The sequence below is a fragment of the Nicotiana sylvestris genome, chromosome 4 (genome assembly GCF_000393655.2).
Source record: "Nicotiana sylvestris chromosome 4, ASM39365v2, whole genome shotgun sequence".
Lineage (NCBI taxonomy): Eukaryota > Viridiplantae > Streptophyta > Magnoliopsida > Solanales > Solanaceae > Nicotiana > Nicotiana sylvestris.
In genome coordinates this window covers 121545179-121573052 of record NC_091060.1, presented here as the reverse complement: position 1 = coordinate 121573052, position 27874 = coordinate 121545179, and the positions used below count along the sequence as shown (strand labels likewise).

Here is a 27874-nt window from a genome sequence, read left to right as displayed (position 1 = left end):
TTGGTTTGGTGAGTAATTACCGCTGGTTTGTTCAGGTATTCGCATCTATCGCATCGCCCTTGACCAAGTTGACTCAAAAAGGTGCTCCATTCATGTGTTCGGACGAGTGTGAGGAGAGCTTTTAGAAGCTCAAGACTACCTTGACCACTCCAGTGTTAGTATTTACATCAGCTTCAGGTTCTTATATCATGTATTGTGATTCTTCGAGAGTTAGTATTAGGTGTGTGTTGATGCAGGGGGTAGAGTTATTGATTATGCTTCTCGTCAGTTGAAGCCTCATGAAAAGAACTACCTTGTTCATGATTTGGAGTTGGCTGCCACTGTTCACGTATTGAAGATTTGGAGGCATTAATTGTATGGTGTGTCTTGTGAGGTGTTTGTGGATCATCGTAGCCTCCAGCACTTGTTTAAGTAGAAGGATCTCAATTTGAGGCAGCGGAAATGGTTGGAGTTTCTAAAGGATTATGATTTTACTATTTTGTACCATCTGGGGAAGGCCAATGTGGTGGCCAATGCCTTGAGTAGAAATGCGGTAAGTATGGGGAGTTTGGCATATATTCCTGTTGGGGAGAGACCTCTTGCAGTTGATGTTCAAGCCTTGGCCAATCGGTTTGTGAGGTTTGATATTTCATATCTTAGCCGGGTATTGGCTTGTGTGATTTCTCGGTCTTCCTTATTTGTTCACATCAGAGAGCGCCAGTATGATGATCATCATTTTCTTATCCTTAAGGACAGAGTTCAACACAATGATGCCAGAGATGTGACCATTTATGATGATGGGGTGTTGAGGATGCATGGTCGGATATGTGTGCCCAATGTAGATGGGCTTCAGGAGGTGATTCTGGAGGAGGACCATTGCTCGCGGTATTCCATTTATCTGGGTGCTGCGAAGATGTATCAGGATTTGAGACAACATTATTGGTGGAGGAGAATGAAGAAGGACATTGTGGGATTTGTAGCTCGGTGTCTCAATTGTCAGCAGGTGAAATACGAGCATCAGAGATTGGGTGGCTTGCTTCAGCGGAAGGATATTCCACAGTGGAAGTGGGAGCGGATCACCATGGACTTTGTAGTTGGGCTCCCACAGACTTTGAAGAAGTTTGATGCTATTTGGGTGATTGTGGATCGACTGCCCTAGTCCGCGCACTTCATTGCTTTGTGTACTACTTATTCTTCAAAGTGGTTGGCAGAGATCTATATTCGGGAGATTGTTCATTTGCATGATGTCCCGATTTCCATCATTTCATATAGGGGCACTCAGTTTACTTCACAGTTTTAGAGGTCTGTACAACGAGAGTTCGGTACTCAGGTTGAGTTGAGCATAGCTTTTCACCCTCAGATGGATGGGTAGTCCGAGCATACTATTCAGATATTGGAGGACATGTTGCGCGCTTGTGTCATTGATTTCGGAGTGTTATGGGATCAGTTTCTACTGCTCGCAGAGTTTGCATATAACAACAGTTACCAGTCGAGTATTCAGATGGTTCCATATGAGGCTTTGTATGGGAGGCAGTGTAGATCTCTAATTGGTTGGTTTGAGCCGGGTTTGGCTAGGCTATTGGGTACAGACATGGTACAGGATGCTTTAGACAAGGTGAAGGTGATTCAGGAGAGGCTTTGTACAGCGCACTCGAGACAAAAGAGTTATGCTGATAGGAAGGTTCGTGATGTGTCCTACATGGTTGGTGAGAAGGTTCCATTGAAGGCTTCACCCATGAAGGGTGTTATGATATTTGGGAAGAATGGTAAATTGAGTCCTCGGTTCATTGGGCCTTTTGAGATACTTCGGAGGATTAGGGAGGTGGCTTATGAGCTTGCTTTGCTTCCCAGCTCGTCGAGTGTGCATCCGGTATTTCATGTCTCCATGCTCCGGAAGTATATTAGTGATCCGTCTCATGTTTTGGATTTCAGCACGGTTCAGTTAGATGGTGATTTGACTTATGATGTGGAGCCAAAGGATATAGCTTCAGTGAAAGTGCAGTGGAGAGGTTGGCCCGCGAAGAAGGCTACCTGGGAGACCGAGCGGGAGATGCCGAGCAAATATCCTCACCTATTTGAGGTTTTAGGTATGTTTCTTAACCCGTTCGAGGACGTACGTTTGTTTAAGAGGGGGAGGATGTAACGACCCGGACGGTCATTTCATGAGTTACCGCTCCATTTTCCCCATTTCTGCTTCTTTATGCCTTGTTTATCCGTGTTATGTGGTATCGAGTTAGTCAGTTCGAATCCGAAATGGTTTTGGTAAGGTTTCAGACACTTTGTCTCTTTTGAGTAAGCTTAAGTTGGAAAAGTCGACTGGATGTTGAGTTATGTGAAAAAGGGCTCGGATGTGAGTTCTGATGGTTCAGATAGCTTCGGGAGATGATTTGGGACTTAGAAGTGTGATCGGAACGTGTTTTGGAGGTCTATAGTAGATTTAGGCTTGAATTGGCAAAATTGGAATTTTGGTGTTTTTTGGTTGTTAGGTAAGATTTTGATTTAGGGGTCGGAATGGAATTTCGGAAGTCGCAGTAGGTCCATTGTGTCATTTGGGATGTGTGTGCAAAATTTCAAGTCATTCGGACGTGATTTGGTAGACTTTTTGATCAAAAGCCTAATTCGGAAGATTTTTGGAACCTTAGACTTGAATGCGATGTATTTTGGTTTATTCAATGGTGTTTTGAAGATTTGGTATAAGTTTTAATAGTGGTTTATGACTTGTTTGTGCTTTTGGTTGAGGTTCCGGGGGCCTCGGGGTAATTTCGGGTGGTTGACGGAGAGTTTGGAGTTTTGGAGAAATTATAGAATTTTCTGCTCCTGTTGTTTCCGCACCTGCGGATTGGGGACCGCAGGTGCGACACCGCAGATGCGAAGAAAGGACCGCATATGTTGTTAAGGACGCGAAGGGCAGGAGCAGCAAATGAAGAGTGTTGAGCGCACCTGCGATGGCGCAAGTGCGGTTATTTGATCGCAGATGCAACTTTGGGCATTTAAGTGAAAACCGCAGGTGCGGTGGTCAAGACCGCAGAAGCGATAATGGGACAGCAAGTGCGAAAAGCCTGGGTCAGAAAGTATAAAAGATTTCCTTCGTGATTTTTGAGTTATTCTTCACCATTTTCATACGGGTTTTAGCTTGAGGGAGATATTTGAAGAGGGATTTCATAGAGGTAAGGTTTTGGACCCTACACTCGTTTATATGGTGTTAATTCACTGATTTGGCTTGAAATTAATGGAAATTAAGGATTAAAAATTGGGAAACTAGGGCTTGAGATTGGAGACTTTTGAGCAAGGGTTTTGAGGGGTCATTTGTAGTCGGATTTTAGTATTTTTTGTTATATGTATGAGCTTGTGGGGAGATAAGGAGTCTAGTAAGATAAATTTTATCGAATTCCGAGACGTGGGCCCGGGGGGTCGTGTTTGGTCAATTTCGAGATTTTTGTTGTAATTTGATTACTTTCGAGTGGGCTCTGTTCCCTTAGCATGTTTTAATGGTTATGTACTGATTTAGGTTAGATTTCTGGAGGCTGATTCGAGAGGCAAAGGCATTGCGGGCTAGAGTTTGGACCAGATAGAGGAGAGTAATGATTGTAGATGTTATCTGATTGAAAATTGGTTGCTATCATCGTATTTTGGGCGAAATATCATATTTGGGCCTCGTGCCAACTGTTTTGGACCCTTAGGGGATTTGTACTACTATTCATCACTATTTTGACTTTATATTTGCACTCAATCATGCTATATTCTACTGTTTTCATAACTCAGTCATGTTACTCTATTTTGACATCTTAAATGATGTTTTGGGCTGAGCATCCTATTTTACTGTGCCCGAGTGGCTTTTAGAGATTTCTGACTGAGTAGGGCCGAGGGCCTGTGTTGTGAGGTTATTTTGGGGTCAGGCTGCACGTCGCAGCAGTATTGTACTGATTTATGATTATGAGGCCAAGGGCTCGAGTTTTTATGCCATGAGGTTGCTTGATATAAGGCCGAGAGCCTATTGATTATGCCACGAGATGGCTTGATATTGTGTTTGGGCCGTAAGGGGCCCCTCCCGGAATCTATACACCCCCAGTGAACGCGGGTACCCAGTGTGATATGTGATATAGCCCGAGGGGCTGATGTTGTTCCATGTTATTGCCCGAGGGGCTGATATTGAACTAAGGTGTTTCTATAACCTTTTATTGTTTTATTGCATTGTATTGGTTTTATACTGCCTCCTTGTAGCATTTTGTTGTGTTTTATGTGTTTTCTTATCTCTCAATTGCTTTTACTTTTGTTACTCACTGAGTTGGCATACTCACTTTACTCCATGCACCCTGTGTGCATATTCAGGAGCCTCAGGTCCTGCTAGCGAGAGTTGATTGCTCTCAGCTGACTATTCGGAGATCACTAGGTAGCTGCTCGGCATTCGCAACATAGTGCCTCTCCTTCCCATCTGTATTTTCATTTGTACTGGATACTACAATAGTCTGTGTAGTCCTCTTTCCATATTCTTAGACTTATGTTAGATGCTCATGACTGGTGACACCCCGATGTCGGGTCGTGTTTATTCCCGTGTTTGTTCTATTTCATGTTATTTTAGGATTTATCATCTGTTATTGACTTAAATTGTGTTATTATAATTGTATAAAATAAATTGAGAGTTGTGTTAGCTGGACTTGTTTCACGATAGACGCCATCACGACCGGGTCCAGATTTAGGGTCATGACAAGAACTAGCCATACATTACATGCTTGCAGTATCTAACAATAGTCAGAATAAGGAACACACAACTGAATTAGAGAGGGTTTCATATTATTGAAGGTAACTTAGTTTAGCATTATCACTAAGTGGGATCATGTAGTCACATAGAGAGCAGAAGCATGCTGAAATTTTAAATAGACTAATTGATTAAAGCAAATAGAACAGAATAGAATAATAGGAGTTAAGGCATAGCAGTTGAGAAGAAAGCAAACAGGAATACAATAGCAGTTAGAATCCAGAGAATCTGGCCTTGGCTTTCACTCGGCCAGACAATGCAGTAAATCAGAATAATAGAAAGAGAGAACTCAGTTTTTGAGAGAACAGAAAGCTTGAGAGTTTTAAGTTGTAAAGTGTGTAAGTGTCTCCGTGTCTAAAATCAGGACAAGGGAAAGGCTTTTATAGCATACAATAGAGTAAAACAAATAAGGCAATGATCCAATCACACACAAATAAGATATGAAAATCAATTAACAACTAATTAAGGTCAAAAGAATCAATTAACAGTACATAATCGTGTAAGTATCACTTAATTTAAGGAAAATCTCACACGAAATCCATCAATAATTACAAATAAGGTTAAATAAGGTAAGAACTGGTTCCAAAATCAATTAGGAGTCAGAACACAAAATCAAGCTAGTAGTACGGATAATTAATCACACAATTAAGGCAAGAAATAGGTAAAATCTTAATAAGGAAATACTGGTACTAAAAGGAAAGTTGATTCCCAAACCCTAATTTAGGTAAGTAGGATTAATTAGCACTTAATTGATAGAATTAAAGGTAAACGGGTAAATGACAGTAGAAGAAATAGTCAAAGAATCGAAACCCTAACAAAATACAAAGACATATAGATGGATCTTGATTAAATCAAGTAAAAATCAGTCGAAAAAGTAAATAAGAAAATCAAAGATGAAAACATTTAACGCTAAAACCTTTTTTGCAGAAATCCATTAAAAATCAAAACCCTAGCTTTTAGGGTAAATGAAATTGGTCAATAATAATAGTTAAAACAGAAAATTATAAGGGAGAAATACCAAACAAACATGAAATCACTTCAGATATAAAGAGATCTAAACGGATTCAACCAGAAAATAGCTAGGTTCAGGAAAGAGACATAAGCGAACCAAATCTGCTTTGAACCAGAGATTTGAAATCCCAAAAATATGAGAATACTCATACTCACAGGTATCGGAGTGAACATATATGGAATAATCGAGAAAGGAGAGACTTTGAACCATATTTGATTCGAGTCTCTTGAGATTCACATCAAGCAACATAGAAATCGTATAACCAGTAGAGAGGTGAGGCTAGATAAGGCATGAAATCGAAGGAAAACCCCATGAATCAAGGGGGATATCAGTAATGGCGGGCTAGGGTTAGAGGGGGTGAGAGAGAGAAGGGATCCAGAGGCGACGGGTTAGGAGAAATGAGGGTAGGATTTAGGGGTTGATATAATTAAAAAAGGAAAATTGATCATGGACCGTTGATCTTCTGAGATCAACGACCAAGATTAAATTTAGGTTGGGTCGGGTTTTAAATGGGTAGGGTATTTGGGTTATGGGTTAGGATAATTGGGTTCGCTAGTATTGGGCTGGGAGGTCCGAAAATTTAATTAAATAGGGCTATGTTTTAAATACCCATTTAATTTAATAAAATAATTTTATAAAAATTATTTATAAATGATAAAATATTATTTGTACATGAAAATAATTTAAAATAATTACTTAATATTATAAAATATAAAAGGTCATATTCCGTGTAAATAATGTAATTATGCATGTATGGGCTATTATTGCAAAATTATTGCAATTATAGCCTAAAGATACAAATAATTATGCATAAAATATTGAAGCTTAATATGAATATAAATGATAAAAATCACGTAATAAATCATTATAAAATTATTTGTGATGCAATTAGTAATTATTTAGATAATAAAATGCTGGAATAAATTAATTAAAATCTTTTTAAAATTACAGAAAATTATGAAAAAAACTAGTTGATGCTCATGCACTATTTTGAAAGTATATATACATTTTAAAATATATGAGGGGAATATATTTTAAGCTCACTTCACACCAACAGAATTGTAAGCTTCTTTCTCCCCTCAGCTTGATAACTCCTATCTACATTGGGTATCAACAGTTATCCCGTATGTGTGTTAACCACATGCCCCCTTCGAAATGTTTTGCATAAGACCGAGCTATCGGGACGGCTAGCCAAATGGGTCGTTGAACTTAGCGGGTAGAATATCAAATATCAACCCTGAATGTCCATCAAGTCTTAAATTTTAGCTGACTTCGTGGCCAATTTTACGCTGACCCTCGTACCCGACGTGGAAAAAGAACTCATGCTAAGTTCGGGTATAACATCGGGGTATGGACTCTTTTCACGGACGGTGCTTCAAACGTGAAGGGGTCCAGACTTGGAATTGTCTTAAAACTACCTACGGGCAGTACCATTAGACAATCTATTAAAACTTCTAGGTTGACTAATAATGAGGCCGAGTATGAGGCCATGATTGCAGGTCTCGAGCTAGCCAAGTGCTTGGGAGCAGAAGTCATTGAAGCCAAGTGCGATTCACTATTGGTGGTAAACCAAGTAAACAAAATTTTTGAAGTTTGAGAGGATAGGATGCAACATTACTTTGATAAACTACAGGTAACATTGCATTGCTTCAACGAGTGGACTCTGGATCATGTGCCTCGAGAGCAAAATAGTGAGGCCGATGCACTTGCTAATTTGGGATCTTCGGTTGAAGAAGATTATATCATCCCGGGGACTGTCATTCGGTTATCGAGGTCTGTGGTTGAAGAGCGTGATGTCGAGATAAATTCAACAAGTTTGACTCGGGACTGGAGGAATAAGTACATCGATTATTTGAAAAATGGAAAACTCCCATCGGACCATAAAGAATCGAGGGTTTGAATGGCCGTTGGCGATATGTTTACATTAGATGAAGCTACTAGGTTTACATTAGATGAAGGTGTAACATTGTACAGGAGAATGTTTGAATGGCCATTGGCGATATGTTTAGGGCAGGAGGACACCGATTATGTTTTATGAGAGGTCCACAAAGGTACTTATGGAAATCACTCCGGCACCGAGTCTTTGGTTTGCAAAATTATCAGAGCAGGGTATTCTGGGACCACATCATATGGCAATTCAGGATTCCTGCCGAGATTGTATGTGACACTAGAAAACAATTTATCGGCAGCAAGGTGACGGAGTTCCTCGAGGCACGTAGAACAAAGAGGATTTTACCGACACCGTACCACCCAACTGGAAATGGACAGGCCGCGTCCACAAATAAAACTATAATTCAAAACCTAAAAAAGAGGTTGGATGATGCGAAGGGAAAATGGAGAGAAGTTCTACCCAAGGTCCTTTGGGCATATCGAACAACATCAAAGTCTAGCACAGGGCCATCCCATTTTCTTTAGTATATGGCTCATATGACAACCTGGCCGGTCGTTTTAAGAACTTATGCCCCGATCCCCTGTTATCTACTTTTCCCATGTTTATTTCTGCTATTTTGAATTGCCGAGATGTTCGGTTTTGAGTTTCGGATTGTTTTGGGACACTTAGTCTCTAAATGAGAGCTTAAATGTTGGAAATTTAACTACAATCGGAATAGTGTGAAGATAGACTTGGAATGGAAATCTAATGGTTCCATTAGCTCCGTTGGGTGATTTCGGTTTTAGGGGCATGAACGTATTGTGTTTTGGAGGTCGGTAGCTAATTTAGGCTTGAAATGTCGGAAGTCAAAATTTTGAAGTTTTCGGTTCGAGAGTGAGATTTTGATCCAAGGGTCGGAATGGAATTTCGGAAGTTGGAGTAGCTCTGTAGTGTTGAATGTGACGTGTGTGCAAAATTTCAGGTCATTCGGACAAGGTTTGATAGACTTTTTGATCGAAAGCGTATTTTTAGAGTTTTGGAATTCTTAGGCTTGAATCCGTGGTTGATTCGTTGTTTCGATATTGTTTTAGGTGTTTTAAGGATTGGTATAAGTTTGGGTAGTGGTATTAGACTTGTTTGTGCTTTTGGTTGAGGTCTCGGGGGCCTCGGGATAATTTCTGATGGTTGACAGAAGGATTTGGAAGTGGTTGAAGAAGCTGAAGCTGCTGATATCTGTCATAACCATACCTGCGGTCGGGTCCCGCAGGTGCTGAGCCACAGAAGCAGCATTTGACATCGCAGAAGCAGAAATGGGGAGGTTCAGCAGGAGCCGCAGAAGTGGTAGAATTTCCGCAGGAGCGGTACCGCATCTACGGATGGGGAGTCGCAGGTGCGGAATCAGGCTGAGTTAGTGATTGTCACATATGCAACCATTGGTCCACAAATGCGGGACCGCAGATGCAGTCCCAGGGCCACAAAAGCGGATTAACTAGGCAGAAACATATAAATACTTTCCTTCGCGAAATTTAGCCATTTTTCACCTCTTTTCAAACGGGAAGAAGCTTGGGGAGCACTTTTCAAGAGGGATTTTAAGAGAGGTTCATTGGGGTAAGGTATTTGGTACTAAACTTATAATTGGAATGATTTTTATCAATTTAAGCATGAAAAATTAAGGAAAATCAGTGGTAATTTGTGTGTTAGGGCTTCACTAATTAGAGGCCTTTGAGTGATGATTTGAGGGATCAATTGAGGTACGATTTTGGTACTTTTGGTATGATTGAACTCGTGACAGTGTGAGGATTCTGAAAATATAAAGTTTACTTGATTCCAAGACGTGGGCCCGAGGAGCATTTTGGTCATTTTACCTAATTTCGCGTATTAGCTTAGAATTTCTTTATAGAATCAGTTACTTGAAGTGTTATTTACATTATGAAATTGAATTGAATAGATTCGGGCCATTTGGAGTCGAGTACTCGTGGCAAGAGCGTGGTTTCAGATTGATTTGAGCTGGTTTGAGGTAAGTGGCTTGCCTAACCTTGTGTGGGGGACCTTCCCCTTACGATTTGGTATGTTTGATAATTGAAATGCCTTGTACGTGAGGTGACGAGTGCATACTTGAGCTAATTGTTGAAAATTTGGTTTTCTTTAAGTAATTTCAATTGTGTTCCTTTTTCCTGTTTCATTTTACTTGCAATTTAAACCTGCTGTTAGCTTAGAAAAAACATGTCTAATTGACTTAACTGTTTATTTGCTTAAACTGCCTTAATTGAATTATGTAAAGCATGTTAAATTAGAATTACCTGTTTTACTTGGTATGAAATTGAGCTTAATTGAGTATTCTTGTGTTGTTGTTGTGTGTTTTACTTTGGGACTACGGGACGGCATTCCGGGAGATCCCTTGAACGTATTTCTGACTTGAACTGAGGTGAGGGATACCAAGAGATCCCTGGCATGTATATTGAGGATACTAAGAGATCCCTAGCATATATTGAGGATACCAAGTGATCCTCGGGATACCAAGAGATCCCTTGTATACATTGAGGGTACCAAGAGATACTCGGGATACCAAGAGATCCCCGTCATATATATTGAGGATACTGAGAGATCCACTGTTATCATCCTTGTTATGAGTGGTATTTCTTTATGTCTTTATCTCTGTTTCAGTTACTGTATTCCTTATTATCCTGTATTAAGTTCTTACTATAGATTCTCAATTGCATTGCTTATCTTATTCTGTCATCTCTATATTTATTTAATCTCAATAGGGCCCTGACCTTCCTCGTACTACCCGACCGAGGTTAGGCTTGGCACTTACTGAGTACCGTTATGGTGTACTCATGCCATTTCTGTGCATGTTTTCATGTGCAGATCTATGTACTTCGACTCAAACTTACCATCCTTGAGGCGAGATGACCCTTCAGAGACTTCGAGGTATATATGCCGCGTTTGCAGACCGAGGAGTCTCTCTCCATTCTCTCTTGTAGTTATAGCCCTTCTGTATTTACTTTGTTTTAGACTATTCTGGAGTTAGAGAACTATGTAGTATCCTTAGCTTGTGATTCATGGGTTTCCGGGTTTTGGGAATATGTATTAGTTTCTGAGAGTTAAATATTGTGTATGTCGAGCGGCACTTTTAAACGCTGTTCTATTACTCTATTTCTATTTTAAATTGTTTTTCTTCTATAAATTGGTTTATCTTCCACATTTTAGGCTTACCTAGTCGTAGAGACTAGGTGCCGTCACAATGATTCACGGAGGGCGAACCGAGGTCGTGACAGCTCTGAGGCCCTTATTCCTATTGAAGTCGGAGAACGCAGTGCCAGGTTTTGACATACATTGGAGGAGTCAAATCACGAGGCTATGAATACTAGCCTCGAGCTATTAGACAAAAAACAAGAAACAACACTTGTTCGGATAGCCATGCAGAAGCAAATAATCGAGAGGTACTACAACAAAAGGGCTAATCTTCAACACTTTGGAATCGGAGACTTAGTTCTATAAAAGTCACCCTCAACTCTCGAGACCCGAATGAAGGGAAACTAAGCCCGAATTGGGAAGGACCGTACCGAGTCCTCGGAGTTGTAGGTAAAGGATCACACAAACTAAGCACAATGGAAGGTTAACAACTGCCAAACAATTGGAACTTATCGTTACTCAAACGATATTATTGCTAAGGTTTGAATGTATCTTTCTTGTCCATTTGAATTTGAAACTAATTCATTGCAGGTGTTCGATCGAAGCTATCGAAGGAACCTTTTTACACGAAGGCCTTAGGTTTTAAAGCATGTGTTGCACTCCTTTTCCCTTAGATCGGATTTCGTCCCAAATGGGTTTTACCGGCAAGGTTTTTAACGAGGCAACAATTTATGCTACCTAAGAAGAAATCAACAATATTCAAGGCTTCTTTTCAATCAACCTCGAATACTGGGGGCATCACCCTCAGAGGTCATATTTTTAAGGAAAATACTTCACGCATAAGAGGGCCTCGATAGGAGAACTTTGTGATGGGCCAAACGATCAAATGAACTATGTCCATATAGAATAGTTGAGCTCCGACAACAAAACATTTACGCACGTATCAATTATTTGAAGAAACATTCTTTTTATATCAAAAAAATTTTGTGTCTCAAAGAAGTCTACTATTATACGAGCTCTACACTTATAATCCTACGGGAAACGGCTCAAGAGCCAAACACAAATACACCCCTAAATACTCAGGGACTGTCATCGATAGTCAACGCATTCGAGTCATCAAAAATTCATACTCATAATACCTCAAAGAGGCCTCCCCTCGATATAAAGGCCAAGTACAACATACTCGGGGACTAACCTTTCGAACAAGTTCGACAGGTTATTGAGAAACAAGTCCAAGAGATATACTTGAAGGCTATGGCCATATTAAAGACTAATGTCATATAAAAAGGCTACGGCCGAAATAATGTGGCTAGGAGATGTCCGACTTCCGCCATAAAATTAAAGGCCTTCAAAAACTTTGAAAGAATCGGTTAAATCAGGCTACCCTCGACAAAACCAAATATAAAGGGCTTCGATAAAAGCAGCCCTCGAATAATTTAGAGACTTCGATAATATCAGCCTTGGAAAAAACCTCAAGTGGTATTCGATTATGTTTACACAAACAAATTACTAATAAGGTTCCGATCCGTCGAACCTTTGAAAAACCCAACGGGTACAAAAACACATGCTAAGGCATAGATAAATTTTCACTAAGTCTTTTAGCCGAAAAGAAGGAAAAAATATAGCCGCTTTATAGGCCGAATTGGCCCAACTTAAAGAGCCTAAGATCCGATATATAAGAGTCTAAGGTCCAACTTAAAGTGCCTAAGGGCCGATATGTAAGAGCCTAAGGGCCAAATCAAATAGGGTTCGAGACCTCGTTCTCACTCAACTCGGACTTAAGTGTCCCACTACCCCGAGCTCACGCCAAATCAACTCAAGCATAGAACGAAGACTAAAAAAAACCTTAAGAGGTATTGATAGAATATGTGAGTCCACCAAACTACATAAAAAATATGTTCTATATGAGTTTCCGCTGAGAATGCTAATGTAACAATAAGTAAAGAGAACAAGGAGTTTTTACGTGGAAAAAACCCTGCTCAAGGAGATAAATAACCACGACCTACACTGGTAGGATTTCAACTTCACTATGAGCAACTTTAGATTAGAACCTATGCAATCTAGGAATTAAACTCTTAATCCCTCACTAACTTGTAATACACCTATTGCAAGCCACTTTGCAATACATCTATTACAAAGATTTCAACTCATGACTAACTCTAGTCACGACACAAACACTAAAGGTTTATGGTTTACAAAGGGTTACTAAATAACGCTTATTAATAAGAAAAGTAGGAATTACAATGAAGAACAATTACAAAGTTACAACTCAACTAAGAACACATAAGATACTTGTTGTATGGACTGCTCCGTAGTAGTGTTGTTTTTTGTTCTTGCTGCACTTGAGAATTGAATGCGTGATAGATGAATGGTTGGTGTTCCTAAATGAATTCTCAAGTGTTAAAGTGATATTTTGTTGTAATCTCTTTGTTAATACGACATAGATGACATCACTTGAATGATGTAATCACTTGGTTGGTCAAAGGGGAGTGATTGTAGTACTGTACATACAAATAGTACTGTGCAGCACTGTTTGCGTGTACAGTGTAGGCATTCACTTTTGAGTTGTAGACAGTTGAATTTCTTACTGTTGTTAGGGAACCACAAGGGGATCAAGTCCCTGTGTTGATCCTTTATCTTCTAAAGATAATAGCAGTTCACATTAGCTGGAGTCCCTTGATTTGAATTGTGTACAAAGTGTGTTAGGTTCCTTATCTGGTTCTTTGACAGTAAGTTTGTTAGATCATCAAAACATAAAGCAAGGTACTGTAACCCCATTAATTTCCCCCTTTTTTATGATGACAAACTTAGAAATTGATAACACATGTTTAGAGCAAAATGGACGAGATGAAGTAACAGGAACTTTACAAGTTCCCCTTGTCCATGAACCATTGTTGACTACTTCCTTTCACTGTTCCCTACACAAGGAAATCCAGAGTTAGTTTTTGGAACCTAAGCAAGTTTGGGTCCCTTATAATAAGCAAGAGGGTGAATAAGAGCTCTTTTAGTCCATCCAAGTAACATACATTTTTTATGAGTGGCACCTGGTCCCTTTTCAGTAGTTACTCTTTCAGCAAAAACTTTGTTTTTCTGAATAGAGCGAACCCTGGTTTGGCAATTTTCTTTGAAATGCTCATTGTTCCCACAGTGAGTACACAACCAATTATTAGGTACAATAACATACTTGCTATGGGGGTTGTAAGGAGTTCTCACCCTTTGAAACCATATTCCTTGCCTGTTTCCACCATTATTAACATACATGACAGTAATAGCTTCCGAGGACCAGGTCCACTTAAGAGACTTTTCAAGGTCATTTTTCACTCTTTCCAAATCTACTTGGAGTTGTCTAGTTTTTTCAAGTTCAACACATAAGCTAATTTTTACAGTATTCAATTCGTTTTCTAGCTTGATATGTGCTTCACTAGAAACTCCTTTTCCTTTATCAGTTTTTCCAGACACACATTCTGCTTTGAGTTCCTCTATTGTTTCCTTCAAATCTATAATGACAACTAAGAGGTCATCTCTTTCTTGTTCTAAAGTATCAATTTTCTCCACTAGTTCATTTTTTAAATGAAATTTTTAATGGTTTCTTTTAGGTCAACATCTACTACCATCAAGTCATCTCTTTCATGTTCTACACTAGCAATGTTTACAGTTACAACCACCTTTTAATTTTTCAGATTTCTTATGATTTCCTTCATATCAACTACACAAACTACCAAGTCATCTCTAGTTTGTTCAACGTCTCCTAACTCTATGGTTAAGGCAATCTTATCATCTACAAGACGATGATAAGCATCAATTAACATATTAGCTAATGACATGAGGTTTTTACGAGAGTAGGATTTCAGATTTCTATGAACATCCCTGAAGTTTACCTCATCATTGTCATCATCTTCATCCAGATTGAGCTATCAAAGCAAATATTGAATCATATTCATTTGCTTCACTTTCAACTGTCATCATAAAGCTATCACCTACATTAGTTTCTTCTTTAGACTCACTGGAGGAATCTCCCCAAGCTACAAGAGCTTGCTTCACAACATTGCCAACAAATATCTTTCTTTTGAAGCGTTTGCCGGGAATTGGGTTCCTCTTTGCTGCTTTATCAAGGTTGTACTTGAAGTGTTATTGCTTCAGGAGGAGACAATATTTGATGAAATGACCTGGCTTTCCACATTTATGACAAAGGTCATAATTCTTTGGTCTGCTGGAGCTGCCTCTATTTGGTATCCCTCTATTTCTTCTGACCATCTTCTGAAATCATTTGGTTAAGTAAGCCATGTCACTGTCCTCCTCACTTGAGTCATTGCTTTCATCTTTGAGTACCAGGTTCTTTTCCTTCTTTGGTTCTCTTCTTTCACTGTCCTTCTTTTTCTTCATTTCGTAGGTTTTTAGATTGCCAACCAGCTCATCCATGGTCAACTCCTGCAGATCCTTTGCTTCAGTAATAGCATTCACTTTACTCTCCCATGAACTGGGCAGGACACTGAGAATTTTCCTCACGAGCTTGTTCCTAGGAATGATTTCACCAAGCTAGTGTAACTCATTTATGATGGAAGTGAATTTTGTGTGCATGTCTTGAATGGATTCATCGTCCTTCATTCTGAAGAGTTCATACTTGGTGGTGAGCATGTCAATCTTGGATTACTTTACTTGAGCGGTTCCCTCGTGAGCTATTTGAAGAGTTTCCCATATCTCCTTGCCAAATTGACAGGCTGAGATCCTGTTGTATTCGTCAGGTCCAATGCCACATACCAAAATGTTCTTGGCACGAAAAGTTTTCTCCACAACTTTCCTATCTACATCGTTGTATTCTTTCCTTGTTTTTCGAAGTTTCATTGGAGGGGACCATCACAAATAACATCCCACAACTCAGAATCTTCCGCCATGATAAAATCATGCATTATTGTCTTACACCATCCATAGTATTCCCATTGCACCTGAGTGGTCCGTACGTAGAATGACCCTTTTTGAAATTTTGTGAAGCAGCCATATAGATCCTTTCTAGGGGTTAACCTTTTAGAATGAACCTGCTCTGATACCAATTGATAGAATATATGAGTCCACTAAACTAATGTAATAGTAAGTAAAGAGAACATGGAGTTTTTACGTGGAAATATACCTGCTCAAGGGGGATAAAAAACCAAGACCTACACTGGTAGGATTTCAACTTCACTATGAGCAACATTAGATTACAACCTATGCAATCTAGGAATTAAGCTCTTAATCCCTCACTAACTTGTAATACACATATTACAAGCCACTTTGCAGTACACCTATTACAAAGACTTCAACTCATGACTAACTCTAGTCACGACACAAACACTAAAGGTTTATGGTTTACAAGGGGTTCCTAAATAACGCTTCTAAATAAGCAAAGTAGTAATTACAATAAAGAACAATTACAAAGTTACAACTCAACTAAGGACACACAAGATACTTGTTGTAGGAACTGGTTCGTAATAGTATTGTTCTTTGATGCACGTGAGAATTGAATGCTTGATAGATGAACAGTTGGTGTGCTTGAATGAATTCTCAAGTGTTCAAGTGATGTTTTGTTGTAATGCTGTTTGTTAATACAACATAGATGACATCACTTGAATGATGTAATTACTTGGTTGGTCAAAGGGGAGTGACTGCAGTACTGTACACGCAAACAGTACTGTGCAGCACTGTTGTCACACCTCTTTTTTCAACCCCCAGAAGGGGTATAAGAGAGTTCTTCTAATTAAAGTGATAATAATCGAAACAGAATTATTTATATTTATTCAGAATCATCACTTGGGATAATTTATGGTGCCCCAACTCACCGTTTTAAAATCCCGAATCGAGGAAGTTTGACTGTGTTTTACAGTCCGTGAAATACAAAAATTCGAGTAAGGAATTCTGTTAACCCGAGAGAATGTGTTAAGCATTCTCGGGTCACGTGGTTTTTGCATGGTCGCTCAACTATTATTATTGGCCTAATTATCTGATTAATTACATATTTTAAACCTACGTGCATTTTTAACTTCTACCACTTTTAATTATTTAAGAAAATATTTTGGAACAAGTTACGATTGTCGTACACTTGTTTGTTTGGTACACATAACGAATCGTGTTACGGGAACCTACCCATGGTCTAAAACATGTTTAATTTATTAACATTATTAGAAATTGTGGCTAGGTCACATTATATGTGCACCCGGGTTTGGAAATTATGTATCACGACTATGTCACAGGAAACGTACCCGTAGCTATGATGATTTACTATTAATCGCGCCTAAAGCAATCTACGATGTTTATGAATATTAATGGCCTAGTCATGTTACTAACGAGTATAGGCAAGTAACAAAGCAATATACAATTAAAAGCTCCATTTCATCAACTTTAGCACCCGAGCCCCTTTAATCCAAATTGACGTAGTTCAGCCGACGAATAGCAACCCAATTTCTATACTGTGACAAAATCATGTTCAGCTATAATCAATTCGAGTAAACACGAGCAGATAACTGAACAAGCAAATTCAAAACCACGGAGAATACTTACAGAAATAATGAGATCGCATCACAAATAAATAATTAACATTACGCTCAAATAAAACAAATAGAGAATGAAAGAGTTGACCTCAATATAGCCGAAAAAATTGATTGTTTCACTGTTTTGAACTCATAGATGTGAAAAATCATGGATGGAACTCGAATTATCACCGTAAAACTCAAACAAACCCGGATTCAGACCCAAACGAGCTCAAGCAATGAACTTCCGATATTAAAAACTCCAGCTCTATTTCTGTTTTGATTTTGTTTTTTTTAAATGATATTGAATAAAAAAAACCAAAACATTTTGGTATTTTCTTCATTGCAGTAGTCATATTAGTCCATTTCAGTATCTGTGCAAATCAGTTGTCACCTTGTAAATACAAAGTGATATAAAAGCGACTACTTGTGCAACATCAGCAGAAGCCAAAAAAGGAAGAGCATAATAGCTCATTTTTTTCTCGAGATTCAAGAGGTTTTGGCTGATTATATAGAGTCAAGAACCAAATTGACGGAGGAAACTTTTCTGTTGACGAGAATGGTTGTTGGTTCGTTTTCCGGCGGGCTCGTCGGGTAGCGTCGAGGGAGAGAGACAAAGAGGATCTCCGGCGAGTTTTGGTGGTGAGAAAGATGACGGGCCACTAGTGCGTTGGTGAGAGATGGGTGACGGCTTTGGCTGGTTTGTGCGTGTTTTCTGCCGAGTTCATCGCTGGCTTGGTGGGAGGAGAGTTCGACGTTCTGCAACTTGAAGCAGAAGAACGACAGGAGGGGGGGTTGGTCGCGTGTGTTCAGTGGCTGAAGGGTTCTCCAATGTTGAAGAAGAAAGGTCGTAGTGTCTTTTTTCTGGAAAAAAACGGTTGTCACTGTGTACCAGAAGATAGGTTTTTTGGGTTGTTTTTAAGTCTAAGTCTAGGGTTTTATGGGTATTAGGCTTGCATTATTATAGGCTAGGTCCGAAAATTAGGCCTAAAAAATATGTTGTTTGAGCCCAAATTTTATTCTTTCTCCGTAAACAAGACTAAAAATATGACCTCATTTACCAATTAATCATACTTAAGTAAAATAACTATTAAAATAAGACTAACCGTTAAAAGAAACCTATTTTTTGATATTTTTTCAAATATCATACTAAAGATAAAAATGGAATTAGGTTAAAATCATTGCAGAAATTAAAATAATATTCCTAAAAACAAAGTGGAACTATTTTTGTATTTTTGAATTTTATATAAAGTAGATAAATAAAAGTAACTAGATAAAATATTAATTAGCTAAATAAAATAATTTTTTTTGTAATTTTTATTTTTGTGATAAAATAAAGTAAAAGAGTCAAAACTATTTAAAATAGCAATATTAAACCTAAACTAAATATTTATGCTAAAAATGTGTAAAATCTTGGGGAGGATCAAAAATCACGTGTCTACAGCTACCCCTCTTTGACTGGAAATGCGAAGAGTTTTCAGACAAAGAATGACGAGACAGGTTTTTTGACCCGACCCTTATTTAGAGAGACCAAAACTAAGAGAAAGGAGAATGTGACCGAACCCTGGTATCTGAGCTGCCTACATATCCTTGGCTATAAAGTAATCAAGCCACGTGTAGTTCAGAAGTAGGAACAGTGATGGAGTATATCGAGGTGGAGAACCGATTGAGGTGTCGTTCCTTCGAGGTTCGTGTCCGCGATCCTGTTATTACATCAAAATCAAAAATAAAAAAGACTAACTAACCCTATCAACTATGAGTTATAAGATTCCTATCTATAAGTCTTCTGAAGCTTAATCTTGAGTCTTGAATGGTCCTTCATACAGACTTTAGATTTGAACCTCGATGCTTGCTAGCTGCAGATGCTAGTTCATTCTTCTTTAGCTTTTTCGGATCAAGACCGGATATGTAGTGCTCGTGACTTCAGTTATGTCTTGAGCAGTTCACATCTTTCTCTGCTTCTGCGTTTTTGATTCACTTCTTTTTTTCTTTTCTTTTTGTCTTGATTAAGACTACTTCTGTTGGTCATCTCGGACTATTGACTCGGATTCTTGCCACGAGCTTCTAGTACTTCAAACTTGAATTGGCCTCATTCTTCGGGCGGGTTCCTGCTATTTTCTTGAGCTTACTTCTTAAATGAATTCTGAAATGACTTCCCCCATTCTCCAGGTGGATGCCTGCTACTGACTAGAAACTTGAAATAAATTCTCTTGTTTTTCAGGTGGGCGCCTGATGCTTAAACATTGAGATGAATTCCCTTGCTTTCCAAGTGGACGCCTGCAACTAAAATTTGAAATAAATTCCTTTGTTTTCCAGGTGGGTGCCTGATGCCAAAACATGAAATGTATTCCTTTATTTTCCAGATGGACGCCTGATGCCAAAACTTTGAAATGTATTCCCTTGTTTTCTAGGTGGGTACCTTGTTTTCCAAGTGGGAACCTGATGCTAAAACTTGAAATGAATTCCCTAATTTTCTAGGTGGGCGCCTGATGCCAAAACTTAAAATATATTCCCTTATTTTCCAGGTGGGTACCTGATGCCAAAACTTGAAATGAATTCCCTTATTTTCCAGGTGGGTGCCTGATGCTTCAACTTGAAATGAATTCCCTTATTTTTCCAAGTGGGCGCCTGATGCTTCAACTTGAAATAAATTCCCTTGTTTTTCAGGTGGGCGCATGTTGCTTCAACTTGAAATGAATTCCCTTATTTTCTAGATGGGCGCTTGATGCTTCAACTTGAAATGAATTCCCTTGTTTTCCAGGTGAGCGCTTGATGCCAAAACTTGAAATGTATTCCCTTGTTTTCCAGGTGGGCGCCTGATGCCAAAACTTGAAATGTATTCTATTGTTTTCCAGGATGGCACCTGATGCCAAAACTTTGAAATGAATTCCCTTGTTTTCCAGGTGGGCGCCTAATGCTTCAACTTGAAATGAATTCCTTTGTTTTTCAGGTGGGCGCCTGATGCTTCAACTTGAAATGAATTCTTTTATTTTCTAGGTGGGCGCCTGATGCTTCAACTTGGGAATTCCCTTATTTTCCATGTGGGCGCCTGATGCCAAAATTTGAAATGTATTCCCTTGTTTTCCAGGTGGGCGCCTAATGCCAAAACTTGAAATGTATTCCCTTGTTCTCCAGGTGGGCACATGTTGCCAAAACTTCAAATGAATCCCTTGTTCTCCAGGTGGGCGCCTGCCATTACAACAAAACAGACAAAACAAAAGAAACTTTTCTTCCCCAGTTTGGTACCGGGAACATCTGTGGGTGTTAATCGAATCTTGTTATCCAAAAGAGCACTAAGAATTTAAAAGCTAAATCCCATTATCCAGGAAGGCCTTTAAAACTAAAATTAAATCTCATCTTACGAGTGAAAACTTCAAAGCTAAATTTTATTTCCTAAAGGTAAAACTTACGCTAAATATTATTATTTATGAAGGTCTTTGAAAAAAACTTAAAACTAAATCCCGTTATCCAGCAGGGTCCTGAGAGCTTTAAATTAAATCTCATTATCCAGGAGGATCCTGAAAACTTAAAATTAAATCCCATTGTCCAGGAGGGTCCTTAGAATTTACGGCCAAACCTGTCTGGCACATGCTTTCCTCACGGAGGGTTCCTCCGGAACAAATTACCTGCCCCTGTTTCAAACAAAGAAAACTTTTGAGTTCAAACATGGTAGTTGGTTTGTGGCCTTTACTTTGAGGGCGATTGCTCCTTCACTTCCCATGTTAACTTTGATTTCAACTCGAAAGACCTTGCTTGTTTATTGACTAACCACATTCTTTGTTACCCTTATCACAGAAAATACCTCAGATCCGTTCAAACCCAGTACCCTTTATCTGTTGCATTGTGCTCATGAATTAACATATACCAAACTTTTGCATTTCACATGAATCCCAAAGCACGTTGATTGTTACCAACTCAGTGCGCATACTGTTCTTTCCTAACTTTTGCCATTTTGATGTGCTAGCCAGATCCCATTTTGTGCAATTGGAAGTCTGGTAGCAAATTTTGAAGTCATTTCTCACTTGTTCTAACCAGAAAGACTCAAGAAGAGGGAGTAAACAAAACAAAGGGAACAGAGTAAGGGACACTGGAAAGAGATGATACCTAATAAGAAAATTATAAAATAGAAATTTATCATATGTGATACTAACTCTAATGATCATGACATGCACTTTTGGATTAAGTGACCTAATCTGTCAAGCAAGTCTAACGTTCAACTCTTGTTGTACCTCTTCGCCGTGAAACTGGGCTTCAATGCTCCGATTATCCTATCTTATTCACGATCCTTATTCGACTTGTAGTGCCCGAAGGGTTTTCACCATCAAGCCTCTCTCATTTTGTTATTGTCACCTTATAGTGCATGTGAAGGTTTTCACCGATAAGACTCTCTCATTTTTTTCTGATTCTGCAGAAGACAAGGCATTAGCCACGATAGAAATATCATATGCTCTTGGCATGCCTGACTAGGCACTCTCAAAGATTATTTGGGAGGTCTTTTGGACTATAATGTGGTTTTTGGACAGGGTTAGAAAGAAATGATAAAGGCTCAAAATAACTAAGACAACGAGGTTAATTTATTTACAACTTTTGGAATCCATTCTAAAACTTTGCCCCAATTTCTAAAACAAGGGCATTTGGATCTTTTTTTTTGAGATGGAATTTCTAAGAAAGACTACCCCACTCTCGACTTCGTGGGATTACGAAATATTTTATTTGGTGCGACTGAACCTTAAGGTTGCCTACGTATCTTGTGGTGACAAGAATCAGGTCGAACGTAGTTCAAAGGGATGTTTTCTTTTCATTGCTTGTATTTTTTTTTCTTTTTATTTTTTATTTTTCCTTTTTTTTTTCTTTATCTCTATTCTATTTTTTTTTATTTTTTTTTGAATTTTCCTTTTAGAATGAACTTTCTAAAACAAACCTATGGGGATATGAATAATTCTTTTTCCTTTTTTTTTACAACAAACGAGAATTTTTTTTAAAATTCTCTCTCGGCGCACGTTAGGTGACTACTAACCTACGCCCTCACTGGAAATGGGAGGAAGAGGACAACCGAGGAGGAATACTATCAAAGTACCAGTACTAGACCAGAAGGTTATGACGACTAGATCGAGTGAACAAGGAAAAGGAAAGGCCAAAGCTATGGATCAAATCTAGGAGAATGGTACATAATAGGAAAATGACAGTGACGACAACTGGCCAGATCTGGACAAGTATCGAAATCAAGCAACAACTCCATTGAATTCGAGCAGAAAATTGGCATTGACGGTGAACATGAGCAAAGGAAATAGCGAAATTAGGGTTGCAAATGCGAAAACCAGCTCGAGTGAGGTAAAATCCAATGGAACAGTACATGCAAGCTCAAGCAAGGAACAACAGGCTATTTCTATGGATAATCAAAAGGAATCTCAAGGGAAGAACTCAATTCCAACTGTTGATAAGGGTCGATCATGGGCGGAATTACTACAAGAGAATAAGCTAGCTGCAAAAGGTATGAATCTCAACTATATACACCGTCAATGAAGGATGGTGAAGTAGTTGCACAACTGATAGAGGAAGACATTGTTGAGGAAAATAAAAAATGTAATAGAGCATTAATATTATATGTGGTGGGGAATACACCTTTAATCGGTGCCATTGAAAGGTTTATCAATAATCAATGGGCAAGTGTGCAGAAACCAAAGGTGTTATTTCATAATGAGGGATATTTCATAGTCCTACTTAGTACTAATGAAGAGAAGGAGAGGGTACTAATGAATGGCCCCTATACAATTAACAATAGGCCAGTTATTATGAGACAATGGTCAGAAAATTTTGATTTGAATGAGGAAGTTCTGAGAACTATTCCCTTGTGGATCAAGTTTTCAAATCTTCCACTTAACCTTTGGAGTAATCAAGTGTTAAGTAAGATAGGAAGTGGATTGGGGAAACCAATATATGCTAATTCTTGTACGGCTATTGCTGAGAGAATCTCATATGCAATGATTTTAATAGAGATGGATGTCACTAGGTCTTTACCAGAAAAGATAAAACTCTGTGATCCAAAAGGAAAGGTGTTGGAACAAATTGTGCACTATGACTATAAACCAACATATTGCCAGAAATGTTGCCAACTTGGCCATACATGCAAGGATCAAATGAAGCTGAGACATGATGAAGTGAGGAAAATGTGGAAGGGAAGCAAATGCAAGAATGGAGGAAAGTTAGAGCACTTGATCCTAAGGTTGACAAAATTGATGCACAAGGAAGATTTACTGAACAGCTGGTGGAAGAAGTAGCTATATAAAAGAGTAACTCAGAGGTTGTGGAACAATGGCAAGTAGTTAGAGGTAGATCTACAACTAAGAAACACACAGATGTGATAAGGGAGATGGTTGTGGATATTGGCAATGCATTCAAAGCTCTGGTTGATACTGCTCAAAAAATTGTTCAAATGTCAGAAACTCAAGGTGTAAAAGGAATGCATAACAAGGAAGATAGGGGTGGACCTCCAACTTTACCTATTATATCATGATGAACTTTATTGCATGGAATGTAAGGGGTCTGAATAAGGTGTACAAACAAAAAAAACTAAAAACAATTTGCAAAATTAATATGTAGTTTTTATAGCAATAATTGAGCATAGAGTGAAGCAAAGTAATGCTGACTTTGTGTTTAGGAAAGCTCTGAAAAACTGGAAATGGGTGGATAACTATGAGGAGGCTCCTGGGGGTAGAATATGGGTTGCATGGGATTCTACATTGGTGTATTATGCAATTATTAGACATTATGAACAATTTATTTTGGGAGAAGTAACATTACTACAGCATAATGTTCAGTTTCACCTATGTGTTGTCTATGGTAAGCATACAATACATGACAGGAAGAGTCTATGGGAGGAGATGCTAATATCAGTGGTCAATATAAGGAGTCATTGCCTTATAATGGGGGACTTCAGTACAATTCTAACTAGTGAGGATAGATTCAATGGAAACCCTGTACAAGAGATGGAGACAAGGGAATTTAAACAATTCTTAGTGGATGCTAAAATAGATGAGTTGAAGACAGTGGGAAGAAAATACAGAAATGGCTTAATAACCATGTGCATAGTAGAATAGATAGAGTTTTGGTAAATGCTGAATGGATACAAAAGTGGCCTAACATGGAAGGGATGTCTATGAATCCTGGATTCTCTAATCATTGCCCTCTTAGTGTGAAGTTTAATACAAGTAGCCAAGTTAGAGGGAAACCTTTCAAGTTCTTAAACTGCCTAGTAAACTTGAAGACCTTTGAAGGTACAGTGCAGAGGGGTTGGGACAGTGGAAAGAACAGACAAACAATGTTGACCGTTTGGAACAAACTTAAGAAGTTAAAAGGGTTACTGAAGCAGATGAATAAAGAGAAGTTCAGTGGCATTGATAGTAAAATACAGGATGCTAGAGAAAGATTAGAAAGTATACAGAACCAAATGAGATGTCCTGACAAAGGAAAAATGCAGATTGAATTGGAAAGTACTACTAAATTGGAGCTGGAGAAATGGTTAATGGTGGAGGAGAGTATTATGAAACTGAAGTCCAGAGTACGGTGGCTTAATTTGGGAGATTCTAATACATCTTATTATCATGCTTGTATGAAGAATAGACAAGCAAGGAACAATATTAGCAGGTTAACTGACAGTAATGGGGATATAATGCAAAGTCCTGAAGAGGTGAAGGCAGAAATTCTAAATTTTTATAGGGGATTACTTGGTAGTTCAGGTACAATGCTACCAATGATCAACTATGACATAATGAAGAATGACAATGTCCTAAACAGGAGTCAACAACTATAGTTAATCAGACCAGTCAGCAGGGAAGAAGTTAAACAAGCATTATTAGTCATTGATAACAACAAGGCACTAGGGTGTGATAGATATAACTCCTATTTCTTTAAAAAGATATGGCACATTGTGGGAGAGGAAATAACTGCAACAGTTCAAGATTTTTTTGAGAGTGCTGATAGGTGTAAAGCCATTAATTGCACAACAATCACACTGATTCCAAAGATCCAGAATCCAACAAACATAAGAGACTTCAGACCTATTTCATGGTGTACAGTTTTACACAAGCTCATCTCTAAAGTGATAACCACAAGAATGCAAGGGGTAATGTAGACTGGTGGATAATGGTCAAGCTGCTTTTGTACCAGGAAGGCTGATCACAGATAACATTTTGATGAGTAATGAGCTAGTGAAAGGTTATGGAAGGAAGAGTACCTCTCTTAGATGTATGCTTAAGATTGACATGCAAAACATATATGATTCTGTGGAGTGGAGGTACATAGAACAAGTGTTAAGGTCACTGAATTTTCCAGAAATCTTTGTGAGATGGATAATGGCTTGCATCAGTACAGTGACCTACTCAGTTCTAATAAATGACAAACCAACAGATCCTTTTGAGGCAAAAAAAGGGACTCAGGCAGAGTGATCCACTCTCACCCTTCTTATTTGTTTTGGTTATGGAATACCTGAGCAGGTCATTGAAAACTCTAAAGGATGACAAGAAGTTTAAATATCATCCCAGATGTGCCAGGTTTAACCTAGTGCAACTGGGGTTTGCAGATGATTTACTATTGTTTTGTAGAGGTGATGTGCAATCTGTGCAAATACTGTACCAGCATTTTCAGAAATTCTCTGCAGCATCAAGGCTGGTTGCTAATCCAAACAAGATTTGCATCTATTTTGGAGGGGTGAATCAGTTGACTCTGCAACAAATTATGCAGACTCTTGGTTATAAAAAAGGAGAATTGCCTTTCAGATATCTAGGGGTTCCATTGAGTACTAAGAGACTATCTGCTATACAATGTGAGCCACTAATTGAGAAAATGTTGCACAGAATTCAGAACTGGACAACAAAGTACTTATCATATGCAGGTAGAGCAGTTCTAGTAAAAAGTGTGTTGTTTTCCATCCAAACATTTTGGGCGCAGATCATTATACTACCTACGAAGGTTATACAATTCATAGAGACCATCTGTAGAAGGTTTCTGTGGACAGGAGATGCTGAACCAACAAAGAAGGACTTGATAGCTTGGGAAAGACTTTGCTCACCTAAGGTTGCAGGGGGATTGAATTTAATAGATGTGGCTTTATGGAATGAAGCTGTTATTTGTAAGCTGCTATGAAATATATGTACTAGAAAAGAGAAGCTATGGGTGCATTGGGTACATACTTACTATGTCAAAGGCCAAGTAGTGTGGAATGTAGAACCAAAGAATGCTTCCTGGACAATTCAGAAGATATTTCAGGCTAAGAAGTATTTCACTAAGGCTGGTATGACTGAAAATGATGTCCAGCTAATGGAGAAATGCTCAATCAGGGGACTCTACAGATCACTACAAGGTGTATTTCAAAAAGTAACATAGAGGAAGCTAGTGTGCAATAACCAAGGGCAGCCAAAATGGATATTCATATTGAGGCTAGCAATACAGTAGAGGTTAGCTACCAAAGATAGGCTGGTACGATGGGGGTTAGATATAGATCAAACATGCTCTCTGTGTAATAAGGAAAATCAGACAATGCAGCATATATTTTTCAAGTGTGAGATTACAGGAAAGATATGGAATAGTCTGCTGAGATGGCAAGGGATTCAAAGATCACACAACAATTGGCAAGATGAGATTACATGGATGGTTAAGATGACTAAAGGTAAAAGTGCAAGAGCAGCTATATGCAGAATGACACTAGCAGTTGCAGTGTATCACTGCTGGCAGGAGAGGAATTTTGTGATTTTTCAGAAGAAGAGAAAGACAGCCACTTCGTTAATCAAGCTAATTATCCAGGAAGTGCACATAAAGGCAGCAAGATTCCCTTATCTGGATAAGGTGATAACTACTTTGAATTAGTATCCAGAAATTAGCTAGAATAGAACAATGGTGGAAGTTGATGGAGGTTAGGAGAAGTGAAGGCTAGATATCATCTTACTAGGGCTTCATGTCCAGTTGGTGATATGCTAGACAAATTTTGTAATAGTTAGATGAGTTGTAAATATTGTTACTTGGTAATAAAATTCTTATTTACCAAAAAAAAAAAATTTACTACCACTTGATTCAAAAAGAGGGGAGGTCAAAAAGTTAGCATAGGCTCAAAAGGGATACCGAAGGGTATAAAGTGTTTGGGTAGCTGAAAAGGGGCCTCCCAAACTCTGAAAATGCCAAGTACAACACATGCAACTTGAGAATGAAAAAGGAAGATCATGCACAACATTTCTTTTGCAGCTTCGGCATTGATATCACCGATATGCCTTCCACCTTTTTTTCTTACCTTGTCAAGTATAGAACCCTCGTTGGGTGATTTCTTCTTCACAATGGATACCTCCATTGGCTTGGAGAAAAATCCCTTGGCTTATCTTGTTACTTGAGATACGCTCAAACTCAAAGTTGCTCGCTTCAAATTGTTGGGACGCACTCTCTTGCAACAAATTTTTGTCATCCTATTAACTTCCTAAATTATCTGCCCCAGTTTTACACAGCTCGGGCTTTAAATGATCTCAAAATGTCCAAATCTGTACTTATTTCCCTCAAATGACCCTATCATTTTCAAATTTATTTTATTTTTTCATCATTAAACTAACTTTTAAGACCAGGCCTAGAATTATGTGTGCATG

The 27874-nt window shown here is 38.6% G+C and overlaps 2 protein-coding genes across 2 annotated transcripts; both read left to right on the top strand.

Annotated features, from left to right (window-relative positions):
• Positions 1-22771: 22771 nt before the first annotated feature.
• LOC138890089 (uncharacterized) lies at positions 22772-23530 on the top strand. The gene has a single exon (XM_070173442.1). The coding sequence runs from the start codon at positions 22772-22774 to the stop codon at positions 23528-23530; it is 759 nt and encodes a 252-aa protein (XP_070029543.1).
• An 863-nt stretch (positions 23531-24393) lies between these two features.
• LOC104211508 (uncharacterized) lies at positions 24394-27113 on the top strand. The gene is made up of 6 exons (XM_070173441.1): positions 24394-24988; positions 25419-25692; positions 25853-26142; positions 26266-26379; positions 26455-26624; positions 26775-27113. The coding sequence occupies exons 1-6, from the start codon at positions 24394-24396 to the stop codon at positions 27111-27113; spliced, it is 1782 nt and encodes a 593-aa protein (XP_070029542.1).
• Positions 27114-27874: the final 761 nt, after the last annotated feature.